The 27,282-nt window shown below is 44.8% G+C and overlaps 7 protein-coding genes across 8 annotated transcripts; 4 read left to right on the top strand and 3 right to left on the bottom strand.

The window, feature by feature from the left end:
- Window positions 1-278: 278 nt before the first annotated feature.
- On the top strand, window positions 279-1,250 carry GL218_02160 (Glycerol 2-dehydrogenase (NADP(+)); the record flags this gene model as incomplete). The annotated part of the gene is made up of 1 exon (XM_033578656.1): window positions 279-1,250. The coding sequence occupies one exon, from the start codon at window positions 279-281 to the stop codon at window positions 1,248-1,250; it is 972 nt and encodes a 323-aa protein (XP_033439112.1).
- A 732-nt stretch (window positions 1,251-1,982) lies between these two features.
- Window positions 1,983-2,551, bottom strand: GL218_02159 (uncharacterized protein; the record flags this gene model as incomplete). The annotated part of the gene is made up of 2 exons (XM_033578655.1): window positions 1,983-2,426; window positions 2,492-2,551. The coding sequence occupies 2 exons, from the start codon at window positions 2,549-2,551 to the stop codon at window positions 1,983-1,985; spliced, it is 504 nt and encodes a 167-aa protein (XP_033438284.1).
- Window positions 2,552-4,258: 1,707 nt separating this feature from the next.
- GL218_02158 (Large subunit GTPase 1) lies at window positions 4,259-6,313 on the bottom strand (the record flags this gene model as incomplete). 2 transcript variants are annotated; one of them, XM_033578654.1, is made up of 3 exons in its annotated part: window positions 4,259-5,220; window positions 6,025-6,106; window positions 6,179-6,313. In XM_033578654.1, 3 exons carry the CDS (start codon window positions 6,311-6,313, stop codon window positions 4,259-4,261), a joined length of 1,179 nt encoding a protein of 392 aa, XP_033438283.1. The 2 variants fall into 2 exon arrangements, with proteins under 2 accessions (XP_033438283.1, XP_033438282.1); XM_033578653.1 differs by lacking the exon at window positions 6,025-6,106 and having other exon boundaries at window positions 4,259-5,205; window positions 6,244-6,313.
- A 387-nt stretch (window positions 6,314-6,700) lies between these two features.
- On the top strand, window positions 6,701-8,088 carry GL218_02157 (Protein LTV1; the record flags this gene model as incomplete). Its single annotated transcript, XM_033578652.1, has 2 exons — window positions 6,701-6,720; window positions 6,780-8,088. The coding sequence occupies 2 exons, from the start codon at window positions 6,701-6,703 to the stop codon at window positions 8,086-8,088; spliced, it is 1,329 nt and encodes a 442-aa protein (XP_033438277.1).
- A 535-nt stretch (window positions 8,089-8,623) lies between these two features.
- GL218_02156 (Alpha-taxilin) lies at window positions 8,624-9,902 on the bottom strand (the record flags this gene model as incomplete). The annotated part of the gene is made up of 4 exons (XM_033578651.1): window positions 8,624-8,694; window positions 8,834-9,405; window positions 9,474-9,622; window positions 9,681-9,902. The coding sequence occupies 4 exons, from the start codon at window positions 9,900-9,902 to the stop codon at window positions 8,624-8,626; spliced, it is 1,014 nt and encodes a 337-aa protein (XP_033438276.1).
- Window positions 9,903-11,660: 1,758 nt separating this feature from the next.
- Window positions 11,661-14,693, top strand: GL218_02155 (Mitochondrial presequence protease; the record flags this gene model as incomplete). The annotated part of the gene is made up of 3 exons (XM_033578650.1): window positions 11,661-12,598; window positions 12,768-13,294; window positions 13,453-14,693. The coding sequence occupies 3 exons, from the start codon at window positions 11,661-11,663 to the stop codon at window positions 14,691-14,693; spliced, it is 2,706 nt and encodes a 901-aa protein (XP_033438275.1).
- A 10,849-nt stretch (window positions 14,694-25,542) lies between these two features.
- GL218_02154 (Ornithine decarboxylase) lies at window positions 25,543-26,948 on the top strand (the record flags this gene model as incomplete). The annotated part of the gene is made up of 2 exons (XM_033578649.1): window positions 25,543-25,822; window positions 25,888-26,948. The coding sequence occupies 2 exons, from the start codon at window positions 25,543-25,545 to the stop codon at window positions 26,946-26,948; spliced, it is 1,341 nt and encodes a 446-aa protein (XP_033438274.1).
- Window positions 26,949-27,282: the final 334 nt, after the last annotated feature.

The following is a 27,282-nucleotide window of genomic DNA, read 5'->3' as shown; positions in this document are numbered from 1 at the left end:
TACATCTAATACAACTTAATCCAATCCACAAACATACTAAGTTTGAATCAAACCGGCCGTTTACGGGCTTACAACCTTACCTCTCTCTACCCGAATATTTCCATTCCTAGCTGCCAGCAAGATAGCCAACAGTATTTACCGTCTCGAATAATTTCTTCCCTGACGCAATTGTTTCACATCTACTCATCAACCCCCTTTTCACCCCTCCACAGCCTTCTATCACATCTAAGTCAAAGTCTAAGTCAAAGTCTAAGTCCAAGTCTAAATCTTCATCAAACATGGCAACTCCAACCAACCAGCAGACCTTCACTCTAAACAACGGAGTGAAGATTCCCGCCATCGGCTTTGGTACCTTCGCAAATGAAGGCGCCAAGGGTGAGACATACAAGGCAGTTACTGCTGCATTAGAAGTCGGTTATCGACACTTGGACTGCGCCTGGTTCTACAAGAATGAGGCCGAAGTCGGCGAAGCTCTTCGTGACTTTCTCGCAAAGAACAAGTCCGTGAAGCGTGAAGATATCTTCATCTGCACTAAGGTATGGCAGCATCTGCACGAGCCGGATGAGGTCAAGTGGTCGTTGGAGAACTCACTCCAAAACTTCGGCCTCGACTACGTTGACCTTTTCCTCGTCCATTGGCCTATTGCTGCCGAGCGTGATGACAAGTACATGCCTAAGATTGGCGCCGACGGCAAGTACGTCATCAAGAAGGAGCTCACTGAGAACCCAGAGCCGACATGGCGCGCCATGGAGGAGCTGTATGAAGCCAAAAAGGCACGCGCCATCTGTGTGTCTAATTGGACAATCCCCGGCCTCAAGAAGCTGCTGCAGTTCGCCAAGGTCAAGCCGACAGTCAACCAGATTGAAGTCCACCCTTTCCTACCCAACCAGGAGCTGGTTGAATTCTGCCAACAGAACGATATTCTACCTGCCGCCTTCTCTCCCTTAGGCTCGCAAGATCAAGTACCGAACACAGGCGAGAAGGTGCGCACTAACAAGACCTTAATCGAGGTCGCTGACCGCAGCGGCCATACGCTGGCCCAGGTTTTGCTCGCGTGGGGTGTGCGCCGCGGCTATGTTGTGCTTCCCAAGAGCTCGACGCCCTCGCGCATCGAAAGCAATTTCCAAGTCCCGCAACTGTCTGATGCCGACTTCGAGGCTGTCAATAGCGTTGCTAAGGGGCGTCACACCCGCTTCGTCAACATGAAGGACACCTTTGGCTATGACGTCTGGGCCGACGAGGCGAAATAAAGTAGTATAGCTAGGTTAACTAGCCAGCTAGCTAGCGTCTCTGTCGCGTAGCAGCGGACCATTCGATTCGTCGGTCCGACTGCATTTTTGTCGAGGCGGATGCGACATGTAGGGTTGTGGCGGTGACCAACCGATGCCAACAATGCACGTAGAATCAACTACCCGTATCTGCCTCTAATCAGGGAAGATACCGGATACAACCTATTCCATGTTAGCCTGCTAGATATCCTAATGACGGTTGCGTTGGAGGTATTTCGAAAACCAAATTTTGAGTTTTTTGGCGTTGGTATTTCTAGAAAGGGGGTGGGGGAAAAAAAAGAATCGGAGATGGATGGATGAATGGATGGATTTGGGGGTTAGAAAGATGGGGGTAGACTTTCTTTCTCCGAAATGGTGGTTACGAAGTGCACGTTTAACAAATTAGACGATGGTTTAAGTCCTATGAAGATACGTAGATGTTCCAAAGAAATGCAAATCTTGGCTCTCTTACTCCTACCCCCGTACCAATCTTCAATTTTCATCCCGCGATATTCCTGTCTAATCTAACCCAAATATCAAGTTATTCCCTCCCCTCCTTTCTAGAACAAGAACTCCCGTAGCATGTATGTATGTATGTACATCTCTCATCTCATTTTCATCATGCGGCGCACAAGCACACCACCAAGTAGTACCTTAGGAGCGAATAGCAATAATAATAATAATAATAATAATAATAATGAAATAACCAATTTTTCATGACGCCTTAGCCGCCTCGGCGAGAAAAGTCCGATGGTACTCTGGGTGGCTCCGTTCGATGCTACTCTTGACCATCTTCCTGGTGATCATGTTACTCTCGATGTCGACGTGTTCCTCGAGCAGGCCCGCGTCGCCGGCGGGCAGCGGCGGCAGAACGACGCGCCACCGCGCGCGGATGGCTATGGATCCCGTCGGCGCCTTGCCGTCGACCGCGGAGTCGATGCCTTCGGCCCGGTTGGTCAGCGTCAGCCGGTACGTCGTCTGCCCGGTGGGTCGCCGGTCCGTGACTTGGAAGGTGTGGGGCTCGTCGACGGGTGCGACGTTGGGGTTGGAGTCGGAGGAGTCATTATCATCATCGGAAGAGGAGGAGGGAGAAGCGAAGTAGTAGTGGTAGTAGTGGTAGTAGTAGTAGTAGTAGTAGAAGGTGGTGGTGAGATTCGGCTGTAACTTATGAGTTGTGGACAGGTGGTTCGGATGTAGATATCGTGGTTGTGTAATTGTGCGACGACAAGGCTGGGCTGCGCGCCGGCGGGGAGGGGCGTTGAGATGGTTATTTCTATGGGCATTTTCGGTTTTTACGAAGCTCCTTTTGCGAAAGGGAACCGTGCAGTCTCGATGATTTTGGTATTTTTATTTTTATTTTCTCTTTCCTCTCGGGCCTCGATGCCCTACTGCGAGAAATGATAATTACCCTTATTTAGATATAGGAAACTTGATATGATATTTATGTTCTCTACTCTGGAGATAACTGTCGCATTTACAATAACCACGGACACCATTATAAAGATTTACTCAAGGGCAGTTGAACCTTGTTGTTGTTTCTAATGCTTACCGGTAGCGTTGGGAGGTCAAGACAAGGACAACCTTTACGAACTATGTTGCACTAACATGTTTTTCATGTGGTGGTATGGTCTTATATGCAGTGTGGTCAAAATAAGGTGTTAGATCTAAGTTTGTGATGCTCCGAAATCGAGATAAAATCAGCAGGGCTGAACTCTGCGGTGGGTCGTCGAGCATGGTAACGATCTGGTGCTTACGATGCACGGATTCTCGAAGGTTTTTGTGCATCGTGACCGCATCGTGACCTTGGCTGCTTACTGAACAACCCCTCCCGTAGATCAAAGCGAGCGGTTCCGGACGCAAGGAGAGCCGGGGTGAAAATCGAGCTCTGAAATGTCGTGCATGAGCCCTACGAACGGAGGGGGTGGCTCGGGTTCACAACGTAAAGTGGGTTGAAAAAAAAAAACCGTGTCAGAGTGGGATGGTAAAAAAATCCCGTTTTGCGGATCGTGAACTATGTCACGTTATCTTCATTAGTATGGGTCTGGAAAATTGTTGTTGCAAGGCACCAAGACAACGATCGTCAGCCCCTTGCTAGTTTCTAAAGCCTGAAACACACGGTTTAAATATGCTAAATATGAGTGGGATGGAATTCTGGAACCCTTCTACCATGACGATAGTCTCATAGTTGACACGCATCGATCAGATGGGTATAACTCCGGACTATATATATTCCTTAGTACTCTTCTAACAAAGTATCTCAATGACCGATCTCAGTATCGATGGTGAATATACCTAAATCCCTAGTCTCGGTGTTTTAAGTTAAGTACCTAACTAATGTTAGCCCTCTTGGCTATTATACTAGCCGCCGTATACGATGTATTTTAACCATACGAGAGATTAACTACCTTGTTTGATACTTAAATCGACACTAAAATTCTTCAAGTACACATCAACGTACGATCCTTCAAAGTTGATCTTGGCGAGAATTCAGCTATCCTGCAAGATGGCCTCAGCAATCCACTTCGGTGCGTATTAGTTTGTAATAAATGAGTTGAGTTTTCATAGACCGGGTTAACCAGGATAGAAATTGAGGCTATTACTATGGCATAACCAAATGGCCCACACTCTATTAACTCTCGTCATACCGAGAGAAGGCGGAAGTTTACGTATGATTCGACAAGGTATAACCTAGTAACTTAAAAGGTATTACGAGTCACAGTAATTAGGGCTTGTATAACCATAACCGCCCTAGCCAAGGTAATCTTCATAATTACCCAAGGTACCTAGATGGACTATATAGAAGACTCCACAAGGAAGATCGATTGTAGAGAATCAACTATAACGCCTATTGACTTCATTGATGTCAATAATGATTTCTAGCTATACTCGTCTTAACAGTGCCAGTGCCAGTGCCAGTTCCAGTTCCAGTTGCCATATGTCACCATATCGACGTATCTAAGATTTTCATCCTCTGCCAATCGAATCGATATCTAAGCTTCATTCAACATCTTGTTATCAAACTTCTTTCCCCTGCCCTTTTGACCTCCCTTGAAGTGCTTTTTACTCGAGCCGATCTGTACGTCCTGCGGGTCTATTCCCGTTTCCAATGCGACCATTGCTCTGGCCTTGCGTCCACTAAGCTGCTTAGCCGGACCTTGTTCTTCGGCTTTACCTTGTTCTGTGTATTTATGGCTGAACGGCATCTTTAAATGTCCCGCGTTTCCCGCATCGCGCGCGAAGAACGCCTTATCAAGCTTCTCCGACTTGGCGCCTTTTGGTAGGGCTAAGATCTCCGTATCAATTGTCGACTCACCATCGTCTATGTCTAGTGCACCCATAGCTGCGGTTAGAGCTGCCTTGCGCTTTGCAGGCAAGTGTTCTGAGTCGTACAACTCGCGGTTGAAATCCATGCCGTCACCCCAACCGGGAGGAGGCTCAACGTATAGAAGCTTTCCGTTGACGTAGTCCTTAAGGACGGTCCTAGCAGCTCTTGATTCGTCTGGTTGTCCCACACCTTGTGTTGTGAAACCTCGTGCTTTGGCATATGCTGACAGAAGCTCGCTGGCGGTGGGAATTCCCGTGCCTCCCTCCTCTGACGGCCGAGTCCTAATGTGGATGCCATAGATAGCTTCCAAAAATGGCTGTGGGATCCTGTGTGCGACGAGTGCAGCAGGACCTGTAAATTCTCGTAATTGATCAATCGGCAAGACACCATTGCAGACGAGATCGGCTTTTGTGGTGGCGAAATTGGGAAACACAAGACCGGGACAATCGCAGAGGATGACCTTGTCGCTTAGGTGAATGGTTTGAAAATGCTTTGTCTTACCAGGCGTTGCGGAGACGGAGACTTTCTTGGCGCCAATGAGGGCGTTGATTGTTGACGACTTTCCGACGTTCGGATACCCAACTAAACCTATCTGCAGCCTCTTCTCCGGATCTACTTGCTTGTAAGCTTTAAAATCAAGGTAACATAGTAATGGAAGGGCATACCATCGGGATCGTGTGCATGCCGAAGAAATATGTCTTCTAGCTCCTCAACTGTCAATATTCTGGGATATCGTCGGCATCTTGACTTAGTGACACTCCCGAATCTACGCCTTCTTCGTCACTCTCATCTTCCGAACCAGCATCCTGGTTAGATCTGCGAATAGTTTTTGGATTCGAATTTTCGCCGTTGAAAGGCTCTTCCGGTTCGTCCTCTTGATCGCGCTCGTCGTTTAATTGTTTTGCCAAGCTAGCGGAGAAGAAACGATAGGCTATCTTCTTCTCTTTGAAATATTTCGCCCATGCTTTCCGTTGATTGTCGTCATCATGTCTGCCTTGTTGACTAGTAATAAGTTTTTCTTGGCTGGGTCGATATCTTCCACGTATGATTCAAGATCTTCGGACCAAAACATCAGCGGATTTCGTGCATCGACAATCTGGACGACCAGGTCTGATCTCTCGATGACACGCCATAATTGCCTCCAAACTTCCAGATTACGTTCAAATGGGGTCATGAGTAAATCATTATGCTCCTGCAGCTCTGCCAATCCCCTTCTCCAGTTGAGGAAACTTTCTCTTTCGAGATGATCAAGCTCATCGGCGGTAGTTGAGGAGTCCCACTTTGGTCGTCTAGGCACCGTTAATCTTCCTCTATGTTGAGCGTGCTTCCCTATGACATTTCGTTCTTCGGTTGCCGACAATAAATATGGATTTCTCTGATCTGTATGTATGATTTTGACGTTGTTCATCTTCTCAGCAGTAAAGTCGGTACCGGCAAGCTCGGCGGTCGCAAGGAACTCGTCTAAAGCACCTTGCTCCGTTACAGAGCGCATCTTCACCCATGCTGCTTCTTTCTGTCATTTGTAATATACTATAGTAATAAATTGATAAGCGACTGTCCTAATATATAGAAATAGTATTCATACCTCTTCGCCGGTTGCGTGGTTGATTCTCGTGACTGCTGAACCTTTTTTGCGATCGGATCCTTTACCTTTCCCAAAACGGTCGTTCATGAGCGTATTACCCAACCCGATCGAGGTCTTGGACTTTGCGTGCACCATGTTGGGCAATTTATTGGTATATGATGTTGTAGAGTTATAAAATAATATAAAATGTACCTTTTTAGAAACTCAATCTTCATAAATTGAGGTTAAGGTTGTCGCTTCTAGGCGATTTTGTAAAGTCTAATCGCTGAATAATCGAGGGGCAATTATTTTCTGCGTCACTCTAAGCACGATAAGCCCCGCGATAATAATTTACCCCACCAAAACTTTTTCAATTCTAGGCCGAACCCTGAAGTATCCATTCTACCATTTACAAAGTACCTAACCTAGAACCACTCATCCTCTACTTCTACTCGTGCTCAACTAAAATCGAGAGATTCGCTTACATAACTTATCAATAAAAACCCAGAAGGAGTCAAGAAAAAAAAGAAAAAGATAGCGAAAATGCCTAAAGGCAAGTGGATGTACGTAAATTGATAAAGCGACCATTCGGTTAGCGATTAACTGCTAATATCTTGACCAGCGATAAGAAGACGGCCCAGCACTTCACGCTGGTTCATCGTCCGCAAAATGACCCGCTGATCCATGACGCCGATGCACCGTCTATGGTGCTGAATCCCACACCTCTTCCTAATGCTTCCAAAGTGAGGAAGCTCGATGACCTTGCATCTGAGCTGGGATCTGACGCCGAACACATCCGTGCCAACGAGGGCGAGGCTGCCAATCATGGCGTTTTCTTCGACGATACCGAGTATGACTACATGCAACATCTGCGCGACCTAGATTCTGCTGGAGGCGGGGAGGTTGTCTTCATCGAAGCAGACAATGGACCTAAAAACAAGGGCAAGGGAAAGCAGAAGCAAAGCTTGGAGGATGCGCTGAGAAAACTAGACGTTGCGGATGAGGAGCGCAAGCGCGATGATCTTTTCGGTGATGATTTCTTGCCATCTAAGAATCTTCAACATATAACATACCAAGCGCAACAAGAAATCCCCGATGCCATCGGTGGGTTCCAACCGGATATGGACCCCCGACTGCGCGAGGTACTAGAGGCGCTTGAGGACGAGGCATACGTCGATGACGACGAGGACGTTTTCGCACAGCTTGCGAAAGATGGTCGGGAACTGGAAGACATGGAATTTGATGTAGACTTTGACGAAGACGAAGGTTGGGAATCGGACGACACCGCCAAGCCGACTAAGGAGTACAAAGACCGCTCCGAAGTACCTGATCTAGTCCCTACTATAAACGATCAGGACGGAGAGGTGGTTAAGAATGAAGACTGGCTAGACGACTTCAAGAAGTTCAAGAAGGACCAAGGGAAGCCCGGCGCAAAGGTATCCTTCGCAGTCGCACCATCACAGTCAGAGGTGCAATCATCTCTCATGACAACCACCACCAACGGCGGCCGACGGAAGAAGCGCAAGGGCGCGTTGACAAATCAGTCGGGCTACTCGATGACATCTTCGTCGCTATTCCGCACTGAACAACTTGGTATCCTCGACGCTCGCTTCGACAAAATCGAGGAGCAGTACAATGCGGATGATTTCGATGATGACGAAGATGGTGGGGCCTCCATGTCTCAGATCTCGACAGCGTCTAGCGTGACAGGATCTGTGCGGGGTGATTTTGATAACATCCTAGATGATTTCCTGGGAGGTTACTCGATGCGTGGAAAGAAGCAGATGAAGAAGGGCAAGTGGAAGAGCGGCACTGCTGAACTCGACGAGATCAGGCGTGACTTAGGACCGGCTAGGATCCGTGGTAGATACGGCCAACCGCAAGCGTCTGGATTGGCTTCGGCTTCGGCTTCGGCTTCGGCGTCTAGGTAGATGGACATATTCATAGAGATACCCACGGAAACCTACGGTAATGGTAACTAGGTTAAATAAATTAACTTACTAGGAATAAATAAAATTTGGCCTGAATAATGTTAATTGGCAACTTTACACACTTGTGAACTATGTACCTATTTGTACGGTTTCCGAGGGAAGTATCAATTCGCATTTATTGCTACAATGTTATCACTAGCAAGAAACAATACTCGCTCTAATGACAACCAAGCCTCAGCTGCTCTTGCTGCCTACATAGACCAATACATTGACGACTCGGGCGTCTATTCTGCAAAAAAGGGGGAAGGCACAGCAGTTGTTCTCCAAAAGCGAACTGTCCCGCGAAGTCTAGTTTCGAGGGTTCGAGGGTTCCGCGGAAGAGACATTGCGGAATCGTAGGAGGCCCCTCAGATGCTTACTCGGCGGGAGGTTTCTCGTTATGAAAGAATTGGGCCCGCAAGTCAGAAAACCAGCGGCACAGATCGTAGACAGGTTGAGGCAGTTCTACTGCATCCCGCCCTACTGTGTCGTCCTCCTAGCGATGACCATTCATAGCGGGCGGGCGCTCGGGGCCGTAAGCACCAGGTGCGTGCGGAAGTTCCTCCTCTGTGTCGTCGTCGAACTCACCCTCGTCGCTAACCTCCTCGTCGCCGTCCTCGTATTCGTATTCGCTTTCATCATCGCCCTCATCCAACTCCTTCTTCATCGCCTTCTACCCCTTCGGCATAGCAGCTCTCTACCGTACCTTGCATGCCCTGAGGTATACCGCGGCCTTGCTGTTGCATTTGGTTGATGATGCTCGTCAGTTTATCGTTCTTCTTCCTGATGTCTTCGAGGTCCTTCATGTGCCTATTACGTTCCTCAGCCATCTTAAGGATGTTCTGATTTAAGGCGCTCTCTTTCCTTTTGTAGGCCTCGTTCTCCTTCTCTAGCTTCTTCGTCTTTTTGGACATATCCTCCATCTCCTTGCGAAAAGTTAAGAACAGGTCGTTACTATTATTGAGCGTGTCCTCGACCTCCTCATTTGTTAATGCCTTCGCACGGCGGGCTAGTGAGGGGCACAGGGCGCATACCTGCTTAAACTTCTCAACGTAAACATTCAACTGATTTCTTAATTCAGTTTCGGTCTTGGAGAACGTAAGCACTTGGCTATTCAACTGTCGCGCACGGTTGGCTTCTGCTTCCGCCGTCTTCTTCTGTTGCTCGTAACGAGCCATGTTCCATTGGACCTCGATCTCCTTGGTTCGCATTGAAGAATGATAGTGTAGTTCCCGTAATTCATATTGATCGATGAGAGATTTAAATCTTCCCTTGAACCTACACCTTCAGTGTTAATACAAAACGTGCCCGTGTAGATGGACGTTAGGGGTGGAGGAATGGCGCACAATTCTTCGGCTTTCATATACACAACCTGCTTCCGCGGGTTGTCTTTCTCTTCTTGATAACCTTCTAAAGTGTCAAGTACCTTCTTTAAGCGCTCGTCAGACGAGGCTTTGAGGCGATCGTGGGTATCATTCAGAGCACGGTGCTCATTCTACCAACCGTTCCCGTCAGCGCGAATTCCTCAAAATTTCCACTAGGACTCAATGTACCTTAAGCTTGTTATTTTCTTTTTGAAGTTCGCGGCACAGCTTTTCTAGCTTCTCCTTCAAGCTAATTTGTTTGCTGAGGTCCGTACGGCTGGCATCCTTTTCCTTTTGTAACAGATCGGCGCGTCTTTTATTCCTAAGATTCTCGCGCTCGAGGCGTTTTAAGTTCGCAAAGAGTTCTGATGATCGTTTTGTTAAGAGTTCTATTTTGTCCATATCGTCCATCTTGGTCATCTGGTTATTAAGCTCGCGATTCGCCTTACGGACTTCCCGGTCTAGCGTAAAGTAATATTAGCAAGGTCTCGATATCATAAACAAAGCTGGCGAAATCAGATCCAGCGAACCGAGAATTTCTCAGCGCATGCTAGTCTAGCGTTGTGTAGCAGGATTCGTACAACCGAGTCGGACTTCATGTCGAAAACCATAGATATCACCTCAAAACGCGCGGCGGCCTAACTGTCGGGTTTATGGCATATGACACTTTGATGGAAGATGGCTTCCTGTAGACCTATAACATCGCAAAGCACCAGTATGTCTCTTCCGATTCGTCCGGCATTGGTAGAGCGCGCTATCGTGTTTGATGCTTATTTTTATCCCTCTAGCCCTGGTCACGCTATCTCGAATTGGTGAACATTTCGTGGCAGTTGTATAGTCTCGCGATTCGAATTCAAAGGCTTCGCCATATACAAGCCCTTCTGTAATCATTCTAGCATCTGAAATGAAAAAGAACCTACCAATTTCGATCTCTTGTTTTCTCTGCGGCTGTATCAACCTCCAACTGGGAAATTCTTGCGGCAACAAGTTTCGATGCCTCGTTCGAGTCAAGGGCCTTTTTCCCCTTCCCTTTCTTCGCGGCATTTGAAGCCATGGCGGGCGTCGGAGTTGGGGCAGGTCGGGGCTCTTGAGCATGAACATGGTGGCTATTTGGTAATGAGTCGTCATGTGTATGAGAATGAGCGATTCCATTCGTATTAAGTACGGATGCAAGAGGGGCTGGCGTAGCAGATGCGGCACGATGGTTCGTTGTCGCCATATTTTCTTAAACGTATACAACTATGCTAAGAGAGAATACGACGTCAGTATTCCAGACAAATTTATGACATAACAGAAGGTAGGTAATGATGATTCAGTGTGAACTTACCGTACTGGATTGCTAGAAGACATTGGGATGGTTTTTAAGGCAATGAACTTATATAGCTGAAAGGATATTGTTGGCCGATAAGAAAAATAGGTTGTCAGCTCTTTAGCTTTGGTTAACCGGGATATGTGGATGTTTGAAGCGTAGTTCTACAATGAATGCAGACTTTTGAGGGTTTGAGATGAAGCGCGGCGTTTTAGTGTTGGTTACTTAATCAACAAGCAAGTACGAGTAACGAGAGAACTCCGGGTTGCCGCCTTCCAACTGAGGTGCACATGCGACCAAATCGGACTTAGGTAATCTTTTAGGTGCCAAGTACAACTAACTACCACACATTAGCACACACTGCACACTGACACACTGCAATATCACACGCACTAATATACGAATAAAAATGGCCTAGAAAAATTGAATTTGACACTAGCAGATCCGGAGCTGCGGTTTTGCGGTTTTATGTGGGGTTAAGTTTACTTAATTGCACTTTATATATGCTTAAACACTATTGCGTTACGATCCGTCCAATTGCTTTTTAGCTAATGCGATTAAGTGGTTGTCAATATGAACTATACCTCGGTATTCCAATATCTAGCCTCTTAGCAGGGGTTAGCCCGACATATGCGTCATCTAGCATAACCCGTAGTATCATTTGCCCTTGGAAATTTTCTAGAAAGGTACATACCGCTCATATCTTTAACCTTCTTTTCTTCAACCATCACAACATGCCGCTCTGGACTACGGCTGTTTAGATCCCTACAATTACGGTTCATTATACAGGGTACTTCTTCTTTCCTTATCATTTCATCTCTTTGATATGATCGCGGCTGGTTCCTTTAATCATTAATAAGATGTTGCGTAACGTGGTGAAAGGTGCAACTAGGAAAGCTATAACAGAGCTGTCCCAGTACCCAAAGCCCGGCGAGAAACTCCATGGCTTCACTTTGTTAAGGACAAAGCATGTACCAGAACTCGAGCTAACTGCACTGCATTTGCGACACGATAAGACCGGCGCGGATTATCTACACATCGCTCGCGAAGATAGTAACAATGTATTCTCAATCGGCTTCAAGACGAACCCCCCGGATGACACCGGTGTTCCTCATATCCTTGAGCACACAACATTATGTGGTAGCCAAAAGTATCCTATACGAGATCCCTTCTTTAAGATGCTACCGAGAACCTTGTCCAATTTCATGAATGCCTTCACGGCTTCCGATACCTACTATCCGTTCGCTACGACCAACGCCCAAGATTTTCAGAATCTGATGTCAGTATATCTCGACTCGACCCTCCACCCCCTATTAAAAGAAACGGATTTTACTCAGGAAGGCTGGCGCATTGGACCAGAAAACCCCAGAGTTGCGGAGAAGGATGGAGAAAATGGTGCCGAGGATAGCAAGCTAGTCTTCAAAGGTGTCGTCTACAATGAGATGAAGGGTCAAATGTCGGACGCAGGCTACCTATTTTACATCCGCTTTCAAGACCACATATTCCCATCTATCAACAACTCTGGAGGCGATCCGCAAAAGATAACCGATCTGACGTACGAACAACTACGTAAGTTTCATGCTGAGCATTACCATCCCAGCAATGCAAAGCTTATAACTTACGGCGATATGCCATTGGCCGACCATCTCAAGGAAGTCGACGCTCAAATGAAAGCATTTGAGAAGATACAGGCAGATATAGAACATAAAAAGCCAATCGACCTCAGTGAGGGACCGCGTACCGTGACGGTATTCGGGCCGGTGGATCCTCTTGCCGATCCGGAAAAGCAGTATAAAACGTCAGTGTCGTGGGTCACTGGTAGTACCAGCGACGTGTTGGAGTCCTTTTCTGTATCTTTACTCTCGTCCCTATTAATGGACGGATATGGATCTCCGCTCTACAAGGGGCTCATCGAGAGCGGCTGGGTACGGATTGGAGTCCAAATTCCGGCTATGACGGATCAGCAGCTACGGGAATCTCTCTATTGGTTTAAGCGGAGTCGAGCAACCTAATGTCGAGAAGATTAAGGGCGAGATTCAAAATATACTACGCGAAGTTCGTGACAAGGGCTTCGAGAGAACAAAGATAGAAGGATATCTTCATCAGCTCGAATTGAGTCTTAAACATAAGACCGCCAATTTTGGACTTTCGGTGTTGCATCGCCTGAAGGGGAAGTGGTTTTCTGGAACCGATCCCTTCGACTCCTTAGCATGGAACGATACAGTTGCGGCATTTGAGGCGAAGCTTGCTGAAGGAGGCTATCTAGAGGGACTAATGGACAAATATCTCCTCAACGACAACACTCTTACCTTCACAATGGCCCCTTCGGAAACGTACGGCGCGGAGATTGCGAAGGAGGAAGATGATAGGCTGTTAGCTAAGATTTCCGAAGCTACTCAACAAGCCGGTGGGGAACAAGAAGTTCGAAAATTCTTCGAACAGAGAGAACTAGATCTACTTGTTGAACAAAACAAGTCAAATACCGAGGATTTAAGTTGCCTACCGACCGTTCACGTTAAAGATATCCCAAGACAAAAAGAGCCTGTAATAGTAAGGGATGAAGCGGCACACGGCACTACTATTCAATGGCACGAAGCTCCTACAAATGGACTCACTTACTTCCGAGCTATTAATACATTCAAAATTTACCAGACGAGCTCCGATCTCTCGTCCCATTGTTTACGGACGCCATCATGCGACTGGGAACGAAGGATATGACCATGGAGCAGCTCGAGGATCAAATCAAGCTTAAGACGGGTGGCATATCTGTTAGCTATTTATCGACCGCATCACCAACCGATTTCCGCCAGGCTTCCGAGGGCCTTCTACTACGAGGCACGGCTCTTGATCGTAATGTACCCGAAATGTTTGACCTGCTCCGTAAGCTCATCTCGGAGACCAATTTTGACAGTCCAGAGGCAGCCCTTCGGATAAGGCAACTACTCGAAGCCGCAGCTGATGGTGTTGTGAACGACATTGCCTCCTCCGGTCATTCCTATGCTCGAAGGTATGCCGAGTCGGGTTTAACACGTGAAGGCTACTTGGCCGAGCAAGTAAGCGGCTTATCACAGGTTAAACTCATAACATCGCTGGCTGGACGACCGGAGTCGGATCAATTCGAAGACATAATCGAAAAACTTAAACAAATACAGAAATACGCATTAGCGGGTACTGACATTCGCACAGCGTTAACATGCGGCTCTGATAGTGTTCAAGCCAACTTTACCGCGTTATCCCGATTCCTGGCATCTCGATCAACTGATCCTGTCCAATTCCCCGTTGTTGGAAAGCAGACATTTGCGAGAGATATCAAAGCTTTCTTCCCACTTCCTTACCAAGTCTACTATGGTTCTCTCGCACTCCCAACTACCTCATATACATCAGCACAGGGTGCACCACTTCAAATCCTAGCTCAACTTCTCACTCACAAACACCTTCATCACGAAATTCGTGAAAAAGGTGGCGCATACGGAGGCGGTGCTTATATGAAGGGACTTGAAGGAATATTTGGATTCTACTCATACCGGGACCCGAACCCGCAGAATACTCTTTCGATTATGAAAAATGCTGGTCGATGGGCAGTCGATAAGAAATGGTCCGACCGGGACCTTGAAGAGGCCAAGATATCAGTCTTCCAGAGTGTCGATGCGCCTAGGTCAGTGAGTGCGGAGGGTATGCTCCGATTCATGTCTGGTGTCACAGATGAAATGCAGCAGAAGAGGCGTGAACAGCTTTTAGATGTTTCGAAGGACCAAGTCCGCGAGGCTGCTCAGAAGTACATCGTTGACGCTTTAGCAAATGGGGAGGAAAGAATCACTTTCCTTGGAAAGAAACAAGATTGGGTGGATAACACCTGGAAGGTGAACGAGATTAACGTGGACAGTACTGAGTAACGAGTAAAGACAACGACAGACGACAGATGTAACAATTGCCTGTACGATATCTGTGCATATACCCATCTCTTATAAATTAGACGGATTGTATATAGTCCCGACATTTATGGTCTGGTCTATTCCGACTCGACGGTAGTCAACTAACTACAAGGTGAAATGTCATATCCAGTAACATGCAATTGTGAAATCCCATTTCAGCGTTCAGATACGATACGTCTTCTTGCTCGGTGTCTCTCACAAGAGACCCCACCATAGCATGGAGACCACAACAAGACGCGAGACCAAAACATAAGAGGTAAGGTCTGTGAATAACGCCCTGCGAGGGGCTGTTGGACACAAGTACCGACCTCCTACGCTCGTTCTTTCAGACCCGGATTCCTTAAAATTAGGATTCTGGACTATAGAACAGAGTACATGCTTATTCCAGTAAGAAGTAAAACAGTATAGACTAGTCTAACCTGTATATTTCATACATGTTCAGTCGGTATTTTTAAATAGACTACATTTTCCAACTCCCATTTAGATTTATCATGCAGGCAGTCTTGCCATTGTCATCAGTGGCTTCAACCTTCAATTGAAAATTAGGTAAAGCTACGGGAGCCACCACATATGTTCAAAGATGAATCACTACTCCTTACCCCTTTCCCGCCATGGCGGTTACGGTATACTCTATATGCAAGGAACTCAACCATGAGCTTGTATCAATTATATCCTCATACATACAAATTCGCAAAATATAGACCCTTTCTTCACCTCAGAAAACAATGGATTCGTGCTGCAGGGAACAAAAAAGTAAATATATGACAAGAGTGGGACTTGAACCCACGCGGATTGCTCCATGAGGATGTAGGAATTAAGGTGACCTTAACCTCACGCCATAACCAACTCGGCCATCTTGCCTAATTTGCCTAAGACGAATTGATGAAAAGAATTTAGCTTAACTAGCTATAATAAGAACATGACATTTTGGGAATTCAAGGCCCAAGTTAGTCATGTACACACTCAAGTCTTCGAACATCATTATAGCCAATAACAAAATTATAGAGGAGACTTTAGGCGCTAGGAAATCTCTAATGGTTGTGCGGTGGAGCTATGGAGGCCCACCATCTTAACCATTGGATAGGGCTAGGACAATCGGGTAGTTTGAATAGTACCTGAGTACTACGTTAAGAAGAATTTTTAATTTTTGAATAGCCAACTAATTTTTGTTATATTTCTGTCACGTTGGAAACTGGTTATGATTATTTAATGCATTGAATGCCAGTGATTATATAAGAGAATAATTTATTAGACCGAGCGTAACGTTTAATTTGATGACCCTCTCAAGTCTCTGTTGTAATATAATATAATATGAAACTTCTACTCTGATATATCAAGTATGATTCGTCCGGATAGTATCACATACTGACTCGTCTCCAGAAGATTTATTTCCGTTAATGTCACATACCTAATATAATGGCATACATGCGTCACTAAACTGGGTATGTTCTTAAATTTAATACCTGTGATTTCTTTGCTCGAAATAAAAAACCGAAAGTCACGGCAAAGAGACTTATAACCTTATCATGTTCTTTCTAATTTCGGTGTATGCTCTTAAAATTGCTTGTATCCTGAATACGTGTCAATATAATCCAAGCACGAGATATCCTATAGCCACATGCTTGATTCAAACTGATAAAGGTTGGTCGTCAAAAATATAGACTGACTTTGATGCTTAGATCTTCACTCAAGAAGCCCTATAGAAGTCTCCGGTTTGGTGGTCTAGTGGTATGATTCTCGCTTAGGGTCCACCCTGAACAGTGTATGCGAGAGGTCCCGGGTTCAATCCCCGGCCAAACCCTTTAACTTCGGTTCTTATCGCGTAAGATATCTGGAAAAGCGACCTGAGTGTTTACTTTTTGTTGTCCAGATGTAGTGGTCATCTATTATCAAAATAGATTGCCTTCAGTCTTAGGTATCTGTTAAATAAGAGCATCTTGGTATTAGGTCTTAATTTGCTATATTATAGTTCCATATTCTTTTTTCACGTCGTTACTTTCATTCTATTGTCAAGATTAACATAATATTTTTAAATAGACGTATCGTATCAAGTATGGTCTACATGTCCTATGTAGCTATTTCCCCAGAAACAACTCCCATAAATAGACCGCGATGTTAATTTCAAAGTATTTCTTTAGCTTACAAATATGGCTTTTAATAGTAGTGTAATTTTGGCGGATATCATTCTAGGTTTATCTGCAATTCCCAAAGATCTAAAATCTGTACAAAGAAAAGGGTTAGTTTAGTTGAAGCAAAAAACAATGTCCTCGTCTTCCTGGATAATATATATAGGTCTTATTCGGTAGCCTTTCTTCAACTTTTAATACTTTCGTACCGACCAGACAAATGCTAGTTTCGTTCACTTAGATTTCTTTTTCATCTACTGGAATAATTTAAACAGGGTTAATACTGGTGTTTTTAACCGTTAGTCAGAGCCAGAAAATTTACCCATCTTATCTTTATCATTATATTACCTTTGAGTTCACGTTTTCATTGACCACTAGAGTCATTCCTCAGCTCGCTAATCCCCCACCTTTTAGCACCGAGTCCTCGGTAAGACCGGGCGTGGATCCCTTCCGAATTTTGTTGATAACTGTTCCATCAAAAAGCAAAATCCCGTCTCTAAATAAGAAGCAATGATGGACTATACACTTTCTACATATGATATCTGACAAATGATATCTTGGGATATAGTAGATGTGAGATTTTAATATAAGCATCAGTGGCGTTTGTCAAATGTAAGTAAGCGGAACTTTGGTGGTAGGTTTCCGTATAAGCGGGGTGTGGGGGTACTCCGGCGCCGACCGGGGCAACGCCGGAGACTCCACTTCTAACATCTTCCGGGAAATGCAGTCTTCAAATAATTGGTTAGTTTTTTCAGCCTCTAACCTAAAGCAAAGGTTGAATGTATTCTAGATACGTAGAATCATAACCCTAATTTCAATAAAATTTATATGATTGTTCCTTTGATAATGAGCTGAACACCATGTTCAAAAGCAGCATACAAATCGATGTTGGTAATATTGTTGTTAAAGGGTTGAAGCGTCAGCACTAACTATACTCTGAGACCTACATCACGGAGGATTGTTGGTAAGCGTTTATAAGGTCTGCTACTTGTGAAACACATATGATGGTGCTTAGCCCATCATCGATCGGTGTAAGATCCGTCTCTTCCCGGTGCCCTTATTCGTATAGTTACTTAAGTTTCAATTTTCGTCTTGGTATCAATGCTAAACAACTAATTTCTACATTCTTTCCATATGCCTATAAAATCTCGGGTTACCTGTAACCCCAATTCAGGGGTTCATCCACCTCTCCGACAGTCTTGTAATCGATGTCATGAAAAGAAGGTTAAATGTCTCCAGCAACCGAATATTTCTCAGAGCGAGCCTCCTACATGCGTTCGCTGCCATAAAATCGGGACTACTTGTATCTATAGTGGTAGGTTTATGAAAAGATTGCCCATTACCATTGACTCGAGATAATTACCTATGGTCAGTGCATAAATTATAGTCTAATTTGTGTGTAACTATAGCTCCACAGAGACCGGGCCGTCCACCAGCGGCACAACTAGCCCCAGAAAGAACGTCGCGGGTCGTTTCGCAAGACTCGGTAGACACCAGTTTCATATCTGCCGAGTGCTATATGAATAACTTTCAAAGCGCTGAGACCTTAGCAGTTGGAAGAGGAATTAACAGATGTTTGGATTGCACAAATATGGAGCAGGCACTGAACGAAACCAACGCTTATAGTGAACCTGGTACTACGGTCAATACGAGAGACCCGTTCTCACACTTTCAATTCGATAATATACCTGAAAATATAGGCCTACCAACTTTTCAACCCCCAGATCTAGCTTTGGGCTTAGATGAACATCTAATTGGTCCTTCCGAACCAATATCATGGCCTTCAACTTTTTCAACAAACCACAGTGAAGTTAAGGAGGACAGATCCAGAAGTCTAGATTCTATTGACGCACAGATTCGAGATCTAGCCCAACTTAATTTACGCGTTTTGCAATCTTCAAGAGAAGTCGAGCGGGACCTCGAATCGATGCAGCTTTCAGCATCTTCACCAAGTTTCAACGGTATATTTGAGGCTACGGAAATATTTATAGCAATTTGTCGTCGAGTTTCAGAATATCACCTTGATCAATCCTCGTTTAATTATATGTCTACTTCTCATTCAAACTACTCGCTATTCAGCGAACTAGATTCCTTAAACCCAACATATTGTAGGAACAACACATCCTCGATCGACACGAGCTTACAACCAGACGGTGGCGTGCTACTAATGATGCTCGCCTTCCATCATAGGCTGACGAGTATCTTTGAAACTATATGCTCTTCAATCTATCATCACCTGCTGTCGACAGATGTTCATGCCAATATCACATGGTCCAACACGGAACATCTCAAGAACACACCACAAAGTAATGGACATAGACAGCCAAGTAGTTGGACTCGCCAAAGCTTATCATTCCCAGCCACGACATTCAGTACTAACAATAATTACGACTGGTCGCTATCTTCAACTGCACAAATTGTGATGCTAGTTAGATTAATTCGTCATCTAGCCGATAGAATGAACCAGGTTCTAAAGCCATTCATCGACTATCCCATGAAGCCCAATACTATACCTTCTCAGATTCCCAACACTCCCCCCGATGGCGATTACTCCAGCCCGTCTTTGTTTATAGAACCTAGATATTCGACCCCTCTTCTTGAAGAGAACTCTCCCAGAATATTCACGGACATGGGAAATAGACAGGATCAGAATAGAGTTGTCGAGGATATTGGAAAGCAATATGAGCTTAAACAACTCGATAGAGCTAGGAAGAAAGATGAGAGATCTACGTTGGCTACACTCGTATATCGACCGTATCGAGAGATTGGTTGAGCACCCAGACCATGTTTAGAACTGTCATACTATACGCCTACCACTATGACATGGGAAACCTTAACGATGAAGGAGGTTTATAAAACATTTCGTAGTAAAATTGCTATATCAAGAAAGGATTTACAAATAAAGGAGTAGGGGCTTGCTTGGTCATCAGGTTGCACATATACCATAGATCCTACCATTAAAATGAGTATTTTTATGACAATAGCCACTATCATATAATACTTCAAGTATCTAACAACGCATCATTGAAAATAAGTTCACTCATCTTTCAAGATCTTACCATAATATACGTTGCTTATTTACTAGTTCACTCTAGTGAGAATCACTCATACGAATAGGGAAGTAAACGGTTGATATGTTCTACAAAACCTACTATTATACCTTGGAAAGAGATAATATAAAAATAGAACCATCATGCCTTGATGTAACTAACGTCATTACGTTAGAATCGCAGCTTGGGGCGTGGGGAAAGCAATTTAAGCCTAAGGGATAAAGGTTAGAATCAGCCATGATCTAGTTTAGATCCTTTAGCTTCGACTATGATCGGAAACATGTCTCATTAAACTCCTTTCTGCCATCCGTTTATTGTCTCCACTATACATGATATCACGGTCAACAAGCAGCTCTCGCCACTAGTAGTTTTTATTACTATAAGAGCCGCATTAACTTGTCCCTGTTCGTTGACACCTAGAACAAAGGATACTTTCAGTACCTAATGTGCTTCCCTGTGTAGGTTCAGAGTTCATTGCGGGATAAAGAAGTCTATTCTATGCTTGTTTCTTTACCTCGTGATATTCACATGTTTTATAAAAGCCTCATATTATAATTGTCTTTCGTGTTAATGAAGGATATTCAACTATGATGTCAGATTCCAGTGGTCCGATAGTCACCTGGACCTAGATATGCGATATTGCACGTCTCTAAATATAGAAATGAACCTCATAAGATCTGGAAAGTAATAATTGCTACTTGGCATTCTTGAATATTTCATTTGATCTAGTTTGGGGGTGGTCAGTACTACTATACCAACGAACTAGAATTTCTTACGGATTGCTAAATGCTCATTTGATTCAACCACCGATAGTGCGCTCGATCTCTTCCGGGGAACCCTCTCCAAGTCGTGAAGGTATTGTAGTAGGATGCGGCTGTTGGAGTCGACTTTTTGCTCCATACTTCGTATATTGCTCATTCTCGCTTCCTATTTAGGAAAGCCGGAGCATCCGTGATGGAGGGTTTGCCGCCCCGGTCTACCGCGATTGTAACATTGCCCAACGCATAGTTAAACTTTCTTACTTGTACCGTAGTTCTACTAGGCATTTGCGGACCCGATCTCGACGAACAACTGCTGCATTGAGTGAAATAGATGTTTATCTACGGGATTTTCTCGATCCGAGTTGGGCACGAATAGGAGAACTAGGTACAAGTATAGCTGAAATGTATCTTTACTAGAGGTACTTTATCAAACGCGTGTGCAATGTTGCTTTGAGACCTAATCAGGCTGCCGAACGAGGTTGCATGACTACTGACTCCAACATACATCGATCATCTCAATTTTGAGCGGGCCGGGAGTGGAGGCGCTTAATAAAGCACGGTGATAGAGGCAGTTTCTCCTCTTATCAATGCCAGCCTTCGGGAAAGGTGTATTGTGGAACACTCTTAGGTGGTAGTATTGGCATAAGCCACAAGTAAATCGATAGGCCACGAGACTTGATGACGCTGCGGACAGGCCAAGCCAGTTAGTTGTCTGAATGGAAAACAAGCAAAATGTCGTGTAACAATATCACAAATTAAATGCAGAATATGATGGAAAGTGGCGTAGCTTTTCTCTAACTGCCGATTGTTAAATGCGTGTTCCCGAGGTGTCCTCTAAAACTTCAAATGGTGACCCTCGTTAAAATTAGGGGTACGGCTAGAATTAGAAGTTCGCAATTGAAAGATACCTACCTAAATTAGTATTTTATCGGTCAGAAGACGTGTTTTACAGCCATGAGTTACCTAGATAGAGCAAGTGTGGGGAGTTGATTTCATCTGATTGCAACACAACTATTCTAGCCTTAGTTCCAATCTGCGAGGTCGGACAGGATTAGATCTACTTGCATCTCCTGTGGTATATTAGCTAGACCCTTATGGCTTATGTAAATTAAATGGTAAGGATTAAGAGCTAGGTAGCACATCGTGAATAAATTGTCCTCTATCCTGTAGGCTATGGCCGCTGGAGACAAGCGGCAGAATACGGCTGCTCATTGAAAGGCCCGTATTAGAGCACTTATTAGACAATGAGGGATTTGGAAATATGGCGTACCAGTGAACTCCGCTTAGGTAGATATCATAGAAGCGTAGAGTTTATTAGATCGATACCAGAATTTGTGTATGGAGGTGCTGACCAGATTATACCGGCCCGAACTACTTGTGATATTCATATCCTTCGACGTTCTTATTAATATTCTGCAATCCCATAGCTATTAATTGGTGCAAGATCATATTCATATTGCTCAGATTTGCTGCCGATGCCCCTATATGCTTATTGGTTCTCCACATTCACCGCATAGAGATAGATGGATTTGATGTTAGGTACATCATCTGTCATTGTCCATCATAGCTATTGATTTTTATCATGATATAGCTCGTCGGCTGAACATAAGTGGCGGTGTCCGTAGGCTGTCTCTGCATGATTATCTTCATTATACGGATGATACTGGTTGAAGATACCGTTGGATGGCGATTGGGTCAATTAAACATTCGTATTTGCTACCCTGCCGGTCGAAAGTTGCATATGCCCCATGATTATTATTCAGCTTTCGTAGACGGGAAGCTAATAAATGGCAACATCTTCGCGTAACATTGAGTCTCACCCTCTGTACAACTAATGTTCTTAAGCTGACTTCATACGAGGAGCAGGGAACTTATCAAGATGAATTTTCTTATTGGAAACGACACGTCGATCCCATGATGAGGCTTAGAACTTGTGAGGTAGTGGGCGAGAGTTTGAGACTAGAGGGGCTTGGAAGCCACATTGTTTTCAACTTCTAAGATTATATTGGAAAATATTTTGGGCCGGTTTGACTTTAATTAGAGATGTGCCGAAGGATATGATAGCGGCTCTAGGATTATTTCTCAGGCATTCATACATGATGATCTGAATTAATGGATGTTCTCGTTTGTGATAGTCGATCCACTACTAGTGTAGCAGATGGAGGATGATGGAGGATGATGGGAGGAAGTTGATTTGGACATGGTGATTGGTTGATTGGTTGATGAGAGTAAGTTACGAATTGTATGGAAATTCGTGGCTACCTCTTGATGCATTATGTATTGTGTACTTCGTACCTTAGGTAGGTACGATTACAAGGTACATAGAAGGCAACATGGGAGAATGGGGTCAAAAGCGCTAGGCCGGTTTAAGTCTAAATAGATCGACGTCCCGAGTCCTAAGTGCAAAAGCTAGACGATCAATCATATGTATTCTCATTCATGATTTTGCCCTATCAGGCTGTCCGGTAGAGCCCTATCAAACCTTAGTCTCTCTCCTCAATTTGTCAAAAAAAAAAAAAAGATCAAACCTGGTAGCTAAGGTCTTATTAATAATACCGGACCGGATACTTCTCTCCAACATAACATTTGCTGCCTCACTAGGTAGCTAACCGCTCAAAGCTGCGTGGTCGCACTGCATGATAAATTAGCACCATCTCCTCTAATTGACGACAATTTGCAATCAAGCTTTTCAACCGGTCATAGATGGGTGGTAAATGTGTAATAGTCGCAGGTTGTGATATTGACCAATGCTACGTCAAAAGGAGCGCGTGATGGTGAATGCGGCTACAGACACCGTCCGTGTTGTCTTCTAGAAGCAATGCCCTGCCAGACTTTCCTCTCTGGTTGGATCACTAATGTGGTGGTCGAAATTGTTGGCCAATCCTGTCAGGGGCAATGTGCAAATATTGCAACCGTAGATCTCCAACATACTGGAGTGCTACATAGTAAGGGTGTGTTGCGGCAGGCCTTGCATATCAGAATTGATACTCGACTGAGTAAACGACGGCGGTGAGAAAACTGAATTGATGATGATGGGCTGTCTACAAATTGATCGTGAGCATTCTAGTTGCAATTGGACAAACAGGCTAATCTCGATCTACTACCAGGACGGAAGCTCAGATCGCCTGTTTCCCCCTGCTAGATCGTCAAACTGGACGATGGGAAGAAGTGCGTGCGCGTCCCAACTACAGTGCAGCATTAATCGTATTGGTTGTCGACGTTATCAAATTTTCAGGTTCTATGCAGGTGGCAGAGTCGATCAAGCTCTTAAGGGCCAATATGCTAGCTATCGGAAATAGTTGAACTTGCATGTAACCTCCTTTTCATCTTCGGCATGAGTTAATGGTCGACCATATTCTAACCGCGGGAATATACGGTGCATGTCGAGTTGCGGTCAGAAAACTCCAAGCTCGTCATCATGTACATACTTATTAGCGCAGCAGAAAAAAAAACTTGATCGGACTGGGGTCCAGGAATACGACGCTTCTACTCCATGGGGAATACCGACTTTATTTTACTATTTTACTACCTTATTTTACTGTTCCTAGGGGCTTATAACGTGTCTATGAGTTAAGTACATAAAAGTACATTCTCGGGGTTCTACATTCATGTACGTACCTAATATACCGGGCATTTCTCCATGTTGGCCGGCGGGATCGCTGTTTGGTTAGTACATCTATGTAGGTCAGGACCGGAAGGGGTTACCGTAACTTGGGGGGGTTTTTTTTTTAACGTTGCAACCTTGCAGCTCTTAACTCTGGAAAATATACGTTTCTTTCTTTGTTGTCGCCAACACGACATCTTTTCCATTCATCTCCAACTACTTGCGTATAGTTATCACTTTCAACAAACGCTTCTAAACATTGGTCGCCTGAATACGTATATTAATTTTCAATCTAACATATTGCGAACATCACTTGCCTTAGCATTCGCGTATTCCACTGCATTATCTCTATAAATATCAAAATTACCTGGTAAATGTTTTTTTTTGGGCTGTGCACGTCATTAGTACATCTATAGGTACATAAAATTAGGCGAATGACCTCAATCACATGTCTCCATAAATTGCCCCGCCACGGAGAAGAGCTAGTGCATTTCTAAGTTCGTATGCACACACAAAACAACACCACGCCCCCATAAGAAACTTTCCGTCTTGAAATTTTTTTTTAATTTCCCTCTTGTCTACCTACTGAAAAAGACAAAAAATAGATATACAACACCAAAGTTCTCGAACGGTCCCTTCGAGATCCCGTCCCAAAAGCGCCGTACCACTATTTTTTAGATCATATAAAGCTCTCTCCACGCCCGAGAGAATTCGACTCGAACGACTCCTACTAGCAAGTCGCGAAACTTCTTAAGCCTCAGCTCCATCTCGACTTGCCTTTGGTCTTCTCAAAGGCAACCCAATTACTACGGCTCCCGCAGCCGTTAGCTTCGTCTCTGATCAAGATTTCAGTCTGCGAAAGACTTTCCACATCATCAATTCGAGGCCACCTCCACCCACTTCTGCTGAAGTCGCTTAAAAATACACGAACGCCTATCTTGCTCGATAATACACCCCAACTAAATCCTTTTCTATCACCAACCCATCAGCTGCCGCATAGGACGAGTTCTAAGGTTCTTCCTCTAATTGAGGGAGAGTCGAGGAGACCTCGTCAGATCGCTTCGGGATCAGAAAGCTACCGTTTTCGACCTCCCTAACACCCACTTGGAGGGAACACGTTTCTAGTTTCTTGACTCTTAATACGATATTGTCTATCCACTTGGTTGGATAGCATTTAAAACTACAAGAGCTCCCTGTGGGATCCGTTACCTTTACAACCCACCTCGTCACTCACCCGATCGGTATCCTTCACCGCCAAATTCGAGGGATATGGTTATGGCAACAGCCGCCGTCGACCGCTTTGCACCGTATCACTTTGATAATCATCTTCTGAGGAAGAATTTCTTCTTCGATCAACACCATCAACACAATGGCGCCGTAATTGCTAAACAGTTGATTGGCGATGCCCTTCGCCACCGTGTTGAGAATATTGACCATGAGTCTTGTGAACCGGGGGATGAGGATACTTTTTTTGTAGGCGATCTCGGCGAGGTCTACCGTCAGCACATGAGATGGAAGAAGAATCTTCCACGTGTGAAGCCATTTTACGGTATGTCTTAGTAAACCTATATTTTCCCTTATTCCTCGATATATCAGTACTAACATAACTCACAGCGGTCAAGTGCAACCCAGACCCTAAGGTCATTCAACTCCTCGCCGGATTGGGCACCGGTTTTGACTGTGCTTCCAAATCTGAGATCGAGCAAGTCCTGAATATGGGTGTTGACCCAGCTCGTATCATTTATGCTCAGCCATGCAAGACGAACTCTTACGTGCGCTACGTCGCCAACCGAGGCGTCAAGCAGATGACTTTTGACAATGCCGATGAGCTGCGCAAAATTGCGAAGCTCTTTCCTGATGCCGAGCTATTCTTGCGTATTCTGACCGATGATTCCTCAAGCCTCTGCCGGTTGAGCTTGAAATTCGGTGCATCCCTCGATTCTACCGATGAACTTCTGGCACTCGCCAAAGAGCTCGGATTGAATGTTGTCGGCGTGAGCTTCCATGTAGGCTCAGGGGCATCCGACCCCCTTGCTTTCCTCAAGGCTGTTCAAGACGCGGATACCGTATTTAAACAAGCTTACGCTCACGGCTTTGACTTGCAGACACTCGATGTTGGGGGCGGATTCAGTGGGGATACATTTGAGGACATGGCCCACGTTCTCCGCGATGCCCTGGACGAGTATTTCCCACCCCACGTCAATATTATCGCCGAGCCTGGCCGTTACTACGTTTCCTCGGCATTTACTATCGCTTGCAACATCATAGCTCGTCGCACCATCGACAACCCAGCCACGGGTGAGACCAGCTTTATGGCTTATATCAATGATGGACTATACGGCAACTTCAGCAGCATTATGTTTGATCACCAACATCCGGTTGCTAAGGTGTTGCGATCGGGTAACCAAACATATACTGCTCTTGCTGACAACCTTCCTGAAGGTGACAGCGCCGGCATTGAGTACTCAATCTGGGGGCCTACTTGTGACGGAATTGACCGCATCACTCAGAGTATTCGTTTTCCCCACGAACTCAATGTGGGTGATTGGTTGTACTTTGAGGACATGGGTGCCTATACCAAGTGCTCGGCCACTAAGTTCAACGGCTTCAGCGACAGCCACGACGTCATCTATGTTTGCAGCGAACCCGGCGCTAGGGCTCTCATGGATTTCTAGATTTTCATCTTAGTGCTCATGAGATATAGTCCTAAAGCTATAAAAGTTAGATGTGGTTTTTCTTTTAGAGAATAGATTTAATGGTGGCTTAGTCGTCGCTATCCCAGAAGGGACCATCTTCCATTCGTATCACTCCGTTTATAGACCCATTTACCCGGCTAAGAAGTCCGGTGCATATAGACAAAAAAAAAGAATCGCTTTTCATATTATCCTCGCCATAAGGTGATATGCATACAGTAACATGTAAAACAAATGAAGTGATCTAATTTAAAAATTAACTTAATCAGCTCTAGATTAGATGTAAGAAACTGAACTACTAAACAAGTAACCTAGA

This window comes from Daldinia childiae, assembly GCF_008694065.1.
Source record: "Daldinia childiae strain JS-1345 chromosome Unknown Scaffold2, whole genome shotgun sequence".
Taxonomy (NCBI): Eukaryota; Fungi; Ascomycota; class Sordariomycetes; order Xylariales; family Hypoxylaceae; genus Daldinia; species Daldinia childiae.
Note: the sequence above shows the minus strand (reverse complement) of the source record. Positions and strands in the feature narration are given on the sequence as shown.